The 10841-nt window shown below is 31.3% G+C and overlaps 1 protein-coding gene across 1 annotated transcript in view; it reads right to left on the bottom strand.

Moving 5' to 3' along the window:
* TRHDE (thyrotropin-releasing hormone degrading enzyme) overlaps positions 1-10841 on the bottom strand; it is a 455449-nt gene that overhangs the window by 114412 nt on the left and 330196 nt on the right. The window contains exons 11-13 of the mRNA XM_011972836.1: positions 8814-8902; positions 2066-2199; positions 1912-1967 (exon numbers count right to left, since the gene is read on the bottom strand). Coding sequence (XP_011828226.1) covers positions 1912-1967; positions 2066-2199; positions 8814-8902 — 279 coding nt within the window. The remainder of the gene's footprint in view (positions 1-1911; positions 1968-2065; positions 2200-8813; positions 8903-10841) is intronic.

Below are 10841 nucleotides of genomic sequence, written 5' to 3'. Positions count from 1 at the left end.
GCTGAGATCCGGCCACTGCACTCCAGCCTGGGCGACAGAGCGAGACTCCATCTCAAAAAAAAAGAAAAAGAAAATAAAATAAAGTGGGAATAATAATAACAATAATATCTACCTATATATCTTATAAAGTTGTGAAAATTAAACAAATTACTATATGTAAAATAGAAAAGCATTTGGCTCCTTAAAAGTGCTTAATAATTATTAGCTAATGAAAACAGCTTTCTTTGAGTTCCTTACCCTTTCTTTGTGGTACTCAACACTTCACTCTCTCTTTTTCTGCTTCTCTTTCAGTACATTATCACATTAAATACATTATCCTTCTGGCTTTCTGGACTCTCTACACTTCTGTGCCAAAGTAATCTTTGTTTCATACATAAAACTTTCTACAAAGACTTCAGATTTTACTGCAGAGCAAAAGCTACATATTAAATATTATCTCCACACATGATTATCTCAGCAGGCCTTTATGTAGCTCTATTATTTCTAAATTTTTGCCCAATAAGATAGTGCTATGGCATGGAAAAGCCTTCCTTTATCTTTACTAGAACTGAACCCTAGTTCTTATTACACAAATACATTCAATTGGTACAATTTCATTAGCAGTTTCCTTGCTGATAAATTGTTCTTAGGTTTGCCATTCAATTATTAGGCAAATGTGTGCCTGAAATTGTACATGTCTGGTCAGAATGAGGCACTGATACAGCATCACTCACCAAATAAGAAAAATATTAGCAATGTTTTTGGTTTCTTTAGTAGCAATAAGGCAGGCAAAAGTCAGAGTATTTTTTTAAATAGAAAAGCACCTGAAATTTTTTCCTTACCCTCTATATACTTGTGTTCTCCCCTCTATATTGCTTGTTTTTACAAAAATCAATCTCTGTAATTTGATTCCAAACTTTGGCTTTGCTTCTATCAAAGTAATTATCAAGTCTTCTATGTGTAAGCTCATTATTTTGATGGATCAGGATCCTGTAGTGTGTAATATGCTTTTTAACATATGGAAGAGAATTGAATTTTGATTGAATACATAAACTGTAAAAGCAGTTTCAGGTCCCATGAAACAAAGCCTATTACTAAGATAAGTCATGTGTTAATATCAGCACAAGCATAACTAACCAGTTTCCTCTGATTATCTTAGAAGAAAATGTGGTAAATCATGATAACTAGGTAAGTAAGGAGAGTCACCCATGTCTTAACTGACAGCTCGTATAATTCTATTATTAAAATTAAAACTGTGCTTGGATGTGAAACAGTATAAAATATTAAAGAAACTGAGTTTGTTTTACATTTTAGTCTCAAAATTGAGCAAATATCTTCAGTTTATGAGCAACATTTCATTTAATGACTATTCAAAGGAATAACTAATTTTAATATTGTAAACATAATTATGGAAATAACACAAATATTACTATCGTACAACTAAAGTCTTCTACAAGATTGATATATATTTTGTTAAGAACAGTCTTACTCAGTGGAATATTGATTTCTGTTCTGCAGCATAAGCTTCTTAGAATGAATAACATTCAAAAAACATTTTTAAAAGATATACTAGTATATATCAGGGAAAAATTGCCAATACTTGAAGGTAATTTCTATCAAAACTTAAATATGGCCCAATGGTCATTTTATAGAGTTCATTAATGAAATCGAGAAGAGACTATTAATCTTCAGTGTTAAATTGAACTTGTGGAGAAATTCATCAAGCTTATCCTGACTTAGAAATACCCTATAGCTATTATTGATAGAAAGTTTGGGAGACTAATTAGAACTCATATCCAAAGTCAAAGAACATAAGATAGAAATAGATTTTTTTAAATGTCCTAAATAAAAGACATATACATACTATGCAGTTTAATAGAGGAAGTCTTGCAGGCACGAATTTTTATCGGGGAGATCCACAGGAAAACATACCTGGCTAGGCTGAAGGCATCGTCGATCAAGCCCGCTCGGTTACTCACAGAAAGAACCTAAGGCCAATTAGAAAAAATAATATGATAAATTAGGATTAAAATGGCAGATATTCACATATCAAAAAAGGTATTTGATAAGCAAATCTGGAGTGTACCTCATGATTCCGGATTAATTGATCAATTAATAATCTCCAGTTCCTTAGGTCATAGTTGACTCTAAAATAGCCAGTTTGATTGATGTTCCCCAGCAGCCAGCTTCCTTTGTCCAAATAGGTTATTCTGTGGTGCTCTGAAAACAGCATTTTTGGGATATATTTTAAATTTTAAGAGTTAAAATGAAGTATGTTTTCTTAGTGCCAGATATAACAATACCAATAATTAAGTAAATGCCATTTTAAATACCTAATTGAAGCCTACTCTTTAATTAATCTAATTCTAGATGCTAGAAACACCTTTAATTGGTTACTCACTATCATCTCAATTAATTGTTTTCTTATAATTAGCATTTTTGTTCTTGACAAAACTCCATTACATATACATAATTTTCTTTCTCAAAGTAAGTGAAACCTAGAAATCTACCACTGTATTCAGGCAACTTCTAATTAGATTGTATGGGGATATGAGACTAGAATGAAAGAAGAGGTTTTAGATGCATATTCTACTATTTTTATTCAGTAAGAAAATATTAAAACAATAGAGCTCATTTACTTGAAAGTCACTGGTGTTTGCCTTTTTTCTTGTGCTTTCTTGAGAGAACTAATAAATAACAGACTTTTAAACATCGTCAATAATGCTAATAAAATAACACTTGCTTGTTCAAGATTTTAATATTTCCACATAGAATTAGAAACAAAGATAATAAATTCTGCTTATTGGGATCACTTTGGAAAATGGCAACTTGATTATCCTCACCAACTAATTCATTAATAGAAGCCAGTAAAAAGTAGAAACAATATTATAACTTCTTACATATTTAACTCCTTCAAAAATGATACAAAAAAGGGACACAATTCACTGAACATATAGCCTTTATTGACTCCACGGAAACACAGTTGACTATTATAATAATTATGTTGTTGATTTTCAAGTCTCATATTTCATAAAATCAGTGAAGTTGACTTTAAATGTATACACATACACACAGACATACATAGTCTGACATCCAGGTGGAAAAAAATCAAAACCACATGGGTCTACTCTAATTTCTACAATGACTCAGAACTATAAAAGGCATCATAAAAACCATAAGCTTCTGGTCTGAGTAGGGATACATCTCTAGTTCTTACTCCAATGTCAAAGTTTTTACACATTCAGACTTCAAAATAGGAAATAAATTTTCCCTCTCATGTCCTTGAAGGAATACATTTACAGAGTACTCACTCTCAAGTAGAGACCACACAAGAAGAATTTATACCACAAAACTTATTGGGTGGACATTAATGACCACTCATTTCTCAGGTTTGGAATGAAGTGAACTAATAAACCCAATGCATGTTATAGATGATCAATTTTCTAAAATCTGCAGTAAAATAGAATGTACTTAAGCCCCAAAGTATACTGAATATAAAATTTAATGTTTATCATTTCCAGTATCACAACTTCCCACCACCTTTATAAATTGTGTCTATTAGAACAGATAAAGAAACAAGGCTCAGACAGGTTAATCGAATTATCCAAGAAAAGAAGTGGTTCATCTTATGTCTCCTGACTTCAGCGTCCAAATTTTTACTATGTTATATTCTATTGATACAAGATGGTATAACACTTTTACTGTAATATGATATACATTTTTCACAGTCTAATGTTGATCTGACAGGGAGAAAATGGCACTGGAAAAAGAATCAGAGTACGATAGAAAAGCTAAATTCTTGTCTCAGCTTTCCTATACGTAAGTGTTTAAATTTATGCCATTGATTCTCTTTGGTCCTCAATTTCCTTACTTGTAACCTGAGGGACAAATAATGGCCCTTAAGTTTCCTTCCAAATCTATGATTCAATGGAAGAAGACATTTATGTATCCTATTTTATATACTATACTTAATCCATGGAACTCAGAAAAATAAATCATCACATATTTTTTCTAAAATGCAAATAATTTCTCTAGTCTCCAAAACTATGATTGTATAGTTTTCAAAATTTAGTATATTTATTCAAACAATTGCTACAAAAATTTAGAATTTCATATCTATTTTAAAGATGTAAAAATGACTACATAAATAAATAAGAAAATACCATTCTTTAAAATTAAAATAACCTCATAAAGAGAGATCTTAATTAATAATGTCTGAATTCAGACAATGAAAATTGAAACTTAAATATTGAGAATATTGTTTCTTTTTTATTGTAAAAATATTAGTAACCTTGGAGGCAGAAATAATTAATCTCTAAGTGTCTTCAAGTATACTAAGATTTTTATAACAAGAAATATTTAAAGTATACTTGAATTCACTTGAGCTGAGAAAAGTTGATAAATTTTATCTAAGTGTTTTTTTTTTTTTTTTCAAAAAGTTACAATGTTAAAGCATCAAGTTTAACATATAAACACATACTTTGGATTTTTACAAGTTTGAAATGGTCATGCATTACTGTAACAGTAACTATATTTTTAAAGTTATTTCCTGTTCACATTTTAGATAACTAGAATAACTTAGTCCCACTTGATTCGCTCGAATCTAATTTTTAAACTTACTCAATTTCAACAACTTATAGATAGGATATAGTCAAATTTAAGTTAATATGTATATTAAAATAAGAAAGTAATTCCTGTACTTTCTACACCGTCTGACCAGAATAAGAAAGACAGGCTTCTATTGTTTTTAAGTATGTCATTATTAAATTTACTACTAAAACCTGAAGGGTATTACTGTTCACGAATATTTTTATGCCTTTGTTACAAATGAGATCGTTGCAGAAATGATTCCCTGAAATTTTTTGTAATAGATTTTTAAATATCTTTTCTGTTCTAGTTAATTATATCCCTAAAATGTTCTTCAAATTAACTTATGGCAAGCAATGAATTTTAAAGAGATCTTTTCCAATGGCCTAATGAGGTATGGTATTTGATGAGTACCATAATAAAATGTATGGAAGTTATATCTTGATGCTGGCAATAATAATTAAAAATTATATTTAGAATGCATCCAAAATGGCACAAGGCTTAGGCTATTGAGGTACAGAGTAGTTGGTATTTTATAAGATTTTATATTTTTTACTTTCTATTGGAATAAAAAGGGAAAAGAGATTAGGTATCTCTATCCAATATTTGCCAGTTGCAAAGAATTCAAATTTTAAAAACTTTTTTAAAAGGTCAACCAGAGTAACAATGTGAGACAAACTCAGGGAAAATAATACATATTGGTTTTATCACTTGACTCTTGTGAAAATCAAATGAGGATATTTTGTAAAACCTATAAAGAATCATGTGCATATAATCAAAGACATCATATTAAATAACTGACAGATCCACAAAGCAATCTACCATAGTAATAAATCGTGTGTGTGTGTGTGTGTGTGTGTGTGTATGTGCGCGTGCGCGCGCACGTGTGTGTGTTTGCAGAGTCAGGTTTAGGGTAGGAAGCAAAGGAAGCCAACTTTCTAAAGCCACCTCTTTACGTAATCAACTGATTTTTTGGACAAATTACTTCTCAAGTCTTAATTTCCTCATTTGTAAAATGGGGGTAAAATAATATACATTTGAAAGGTTGTGAGTCTCAAATAAACCAGTGCTTCAAGAAAGCACTACTGCATTATGCTACTTTTCATGATTGCTTTAATTTTCAGGATTAATTTCTCTTCTATTTTAATATTTTCTTTCCTAACATTTGGCATTACATTTATTCCTCTCCACGAACCGTTAATTGAATAGCCAGTCAACATGCAAGCTACTACATATACAAATGTCTGAATTTTTGGTATTTTCATAATAAGAATGAAAAAGACAAATACTTCAACCTGTTTTCTAAAACTGAAAAATTGTTTTAAAAATTATTTTTGGGATAAAATGATCTATGCTTTACCTTAGCATTAATTAAAAGTTTATCCAAAGTATTTTCCAAAAATGAACTGACAAGAATATATGATGATCCAAATCTAATTTGTACTTTATATTATCCACCACTGATTGCATTAATATCATGTAGATCAAATCTATATCACTAATGACAATGAAAAACTACAAAAACATTGACCCGATTGTTATAATTAAATATGGAACTGTTTTACATATGTTTATAAGAATTGAGCAGAATTTTTTCTTCATGTTTTTGTGGGAAACAGTTTTCACTGTGATTTAGTTGACAATATTTTGAAAAAGAGGAGATGGGACAACATACACAAGGAAACAAAAATTAACAATCTTTTCTCTTTTTTTCCTAATTTTTCTTTGTTGTTAGTTTTTTATTAGTCATCAGAATGAAGGACTTCATAAAAAAATTGAATACAATAAACTGGGACTGAAAAGGCAAACAGGAAAGTGCTCAGTCTTAGATGCCTCTTGTAAACTTTGCAGATTTTTGTATTTACAAAGTTTTCAGAAAACATTTCAGGAAACATTAACTTAGTATGGACAATCTGCAAGTTTTAATATTCTAAATGTGACAATGTTATATCAAACAGAAGATAGTGTTATGAATGTGTCATTTTTCATTAAAATGTCCAAGTCGCACCTTACACAACTTTGGGGTGTGGGCCTGTGCCATTCATATCATAGCCTGTGCAAATAGTGCTTCCTAGAGTCATGTACTGCGTAAACTCTGCAGCTGTGTATAAGGACCATACATATCAAGATAGGTGGTATTTTAGGCAAACATACGGTTTGAACCAATACATTGTTTTATTCTTGAATAATAATTCAAGACAGTAAAGGAAAAGACAGTAAAGGAATGACAGTAAAGGAAAACAATCCCTCAAACATAAACCGTGGCCATTGGTCAAGAAAAGCTGGTATAGCTGGTATACTACCCTACTTTTTTTTTTTTTTTTTTTTTGAGACAGAATCTCTCTCTCTTCCTCAGGCTGGAGTGCAGTGGCGCAATCTCGGCTCACTGCCACCTCCGCCTCCTGGGTTGAAGTGATTCTCCTGCCTCAGTCTCCCGAGTAGCTGGAACTACAGGCACCCACCACCATGCCCAGCTAATTTTTGTATTTTTAGTAGAGACAGGGTTTCATTATGTTGGCCAGGCTGGTCCCAAACTCCTGATCTCAAGTGATCCACCCCCTCTTGGCCTCCCAAAGTGCTGGGATTACAGCCGTGAGCCACTATGCCCGGCCTGGGATACTCTGTGAAAGATAAAAAGATATCATGAATAACAGCATGGAAATAACTAGGAAGTGAGAAGAAATGGACCCGGAAAGGTATCCACCAGAATTACTCATCCTGAATCCTTGCACGATCTAAAAGTGAAGTTTTGGGAGAATCCCCATGTTTGATCAGTATCTTTACACTCATTTTCCCATTTCCATTCTACCTTCCAAAGATAAATATTTTACCTTATTTCTGAAGATAGTTCTATCACATCTCATAGGAATCCTATAAGGAGATGACTTCTTTCTAATTTGGTCATTATAACAACTCACTGCTCTCCCTCATCATTTCACAACAACTTATGTAGATAAACAACTACACGACAGGAAAAGACAAATATAAAGTCAAGTAATACAGGAAGTGTGAATTCAGAATCACGATATAAACACTAATTCCAGTAAGTGAAAGAATAGATTATAATGAACAATTTAAAAGGAAAAACACCAACAAATTTTAAAGTATCTCAATACATTGCTACATTACATATCAATGTTTCATATATAGTGTATATAAATGAAAGCATATGTTTTCATTGTATGTCTTTATGTGTTACAAATATAATAACATGAAAATGTATGTAAATATCTGCATGGAACTGTAAGTGTTCATACTGCTGATAACCAGATTCCATTTTACTGTAACAACTTTTTCTTGCACGTATACATATATGTATTCTGAGCACTTAAACCTCCCTTATAATAGCAAGCCTGAGGATAAGAAATTGTATTTGTTTATTTATTTATACTTCACCCTATTTCAAATAAAAACATTGTGGCTTTTTAAAATAAGGCTTATGAAAGAGCAAAATAACATCAATTAACAGCATCTGAGAAAGGAGTAGGAAAAACAATATCTGGGCACACTTGACTATCTAAACCTAAATGAAATGTTACATAAAAGATGATAATTGACTTTTTCTCTAACTCAATGGAAAACATAAATAAAAGGGACCTGTTTCACACTCTAGAATGAAGGCTATAGATTGGATTCAAGAAATAGCTTTCTGACAGTAAATTGAAGTAGGTCACTATCTTATTTGAAGATATTTAGAAAGGGAATAGGATCTCATCTCTCTCTGCTCCTTGAGGTTTGACCCCACCTAAGAGATGGCTTGCTAACCTGTCCAAGCCCCCCACCTTCTGGCCCTGTAATTATATAATTCCATGGAGAATATTGTCTCTCTCATCCTTTAAAGAGACAGTCTGATAAAGAGAAGATAGGAAAGTGGAATTAAAAATGAGACCTGTGTTTTCAGTATTTGGCCTACTCTTCTCTTTGAGGTTATAATTATATTTTAATTACATATGGAGTTATAAAGTAATACAATTTTAAACACCTAAGATTAGTATTACAAACGTTTATTTTTAAGTTTCGTCTTTACCCTTAAAGAAACAAATAAATTTAGTAATTACAAAAACAAACTGAAATTAGACTATTTAGTAACTATCCTATATCTAATTTTATAGGGTTGATAATCATTCCTTTATATTCTCTTTCTAATTTGTCTTTATTCACATTTTATAACAGCTGAAACCAGAGGTTAAGTTGCTAAACAATTATCTGAAACCAGATAGTTCCTCAGGGGAGAATATATAGTTTACCTGATTTGTTCGACACCCAAATAATTGCTTCTGAAGACACATGGCTTCTATTTCCTACCACAATAGTTAATGGAATCTGCCACAGGTAACTGCAAAATAAAAGAGAAGCTTTAAGAATAAAAATAGCTATATCAAAACAAAAACAAAAAACATTTCCCATGCGCCTTCTGTGTGATTTTTACTACTCTCATTAGGTGAACTAAAAAACATTCCAGTCATAAAAGTAAGGCATAAGTCAAAAAGATGAATTCACTCTTTCAATGCCATTAAGGAGACTTGGCCTCTACGAATTTTAATTGCAGTGCAAAGAGAACTGCCAACAAAAGCATTTATCTTGGGGGAAAAAGGTTTTGCATTTTGAATTTGAAATAAAAAGTAACTAATATCTATACACCTGAGCCATATTGATTAAGGTCTAAACATAACTCCTTTCTACTTGTTTTTATGTTAGATTAAGACATATCTCAGTGGCTCCATGCATTTACATTTTAATATTCTCCTTATTTATTATCTAATGACTCTGTGGGACACTATTAATGTAGTTTACAGAAAAGTTAATATGACATATCTAAAGTGATTCAGCAGAAAAGAAAAAAATAAAAACTAGTCAGGTTTTCATACAATCCAGATCAATAGAAAGAATATTGTGGGACGCACTTAATGCTCTGTTTCGTGAAATGAAATTTCTAACTTGATGTGTGAAAGCAGCCACCAACATGCAGGGACCAATCATGAAACTCATCTATTAAAGAGAAGCATTTTGCAACATTTACCTTTTTATAGGATAAAAATTGAGGCCTATACTTATACATGAAGTAATATCAGTTTAATCTCAAATGAATAGCCAGAGATATGCTGGATGGTCTTACTCCAAGTCCAATGACTACATGACTGCATTTGTTTCCTGCCTTGAAATATAGCCAGATTATTTCAATCTATCATTTCATCATTATCAATAGGGTAGCCAACAATTCCAGTTTGGAAAAATATATTTTTCTATTTTAGAAATGTAAGAGATATTGTGTGACCTCAATAACTGTGAGAATAAATAAAGAATTAAAAAATGTTTGGGAAACATGCCTGGGGGTAATAAACATTATAATGAATATGTCTTTTGGGGAGTGAGAGAGAAGGACATCTTCTATGAATCTGTCATGTGAAATTTGACTATTTTATTATTCCATGTTTTGCATTCACAATAAACAGAATTCAGTAATAGTAAAGAGTTCAAATGGAAGGTTGAAAGAAATTCATAATTTTATACCAACTCCTATCTCCAGTATGGAAAATCAAAATAATATGTTTACAGTTCTTGATTTTAAAACTGTGTCCTATACTTAATGCAAAAAAAAAAAAACATTTTGGAGGGCCTAACTATGTGGAGATACTATACTATACTAATAATGACTGCATACAATTGGTCTAGTAATACAACAATTTATAATAGCAAAATCTATATTGACTCTTTAGACAGTAGTTCATGAACAACAACTCATGTAAACTCTTTAACAAATACTTCCAAACTTTCAATATAGGTTTAAAAATATGCCCCAGATATTTAATGACAGATTTACTGTCAGGAGGAGACAAAGAACTGATCCATTTCATTAACAGCTGTTCTCTTAAAAATAATGGATTTCTTTTGGTTAATTGGAACACTTAGTTAAGAGACAATGATGCCCAACTCTGGGTCTGATTCTCAAATTAAATGATAAGCTTATTTTTGTGTACTTAGGTCTTGAAAAAGCCTGAAAATAGGAGGCATTTCTACTCTAAATCATAAATTACTATTGAATCTGATTGAATGGACTTGGAATAAAATGAAATAAAAGGCATCAAACCCATCTATAGGTAAGACAGAATAACTTCATAAACTTGACTTTAGTACCTATCCATATTGAGTTGGGTCAGCTAAATTGTGAAGCCAAATAAGTACTGGTTAAGGCAAAGGATATATAAAATTGAGGATATTTAAAAATTCTCAAGGATAATTGTGTCTTTTTTGTAGCATAATCATAAAATGTTTGT

This window comes from Mandrillus leucophaeus, unplaced genomic scaffold (genome assembly GCF_000951045.1).
Source record: "Mandrillus leucophaeus isolate KB7577 unplaced genomic scaffold, Mleu.le_1.0 Scaffold1305, whole genome shotgun sequence".
Lineage (NCBI taxonomy): Eukaryota > Metazoa > Chordata > Mammalia > Primates > Cercopithecidae > Mandrillus > Mandrillus leucophaeus.
The sequence above is the reverse complement of the archived record's forward strand: the minus strand, read 5'-3'. Positions and strand labels throughout refer to the sequence as shown.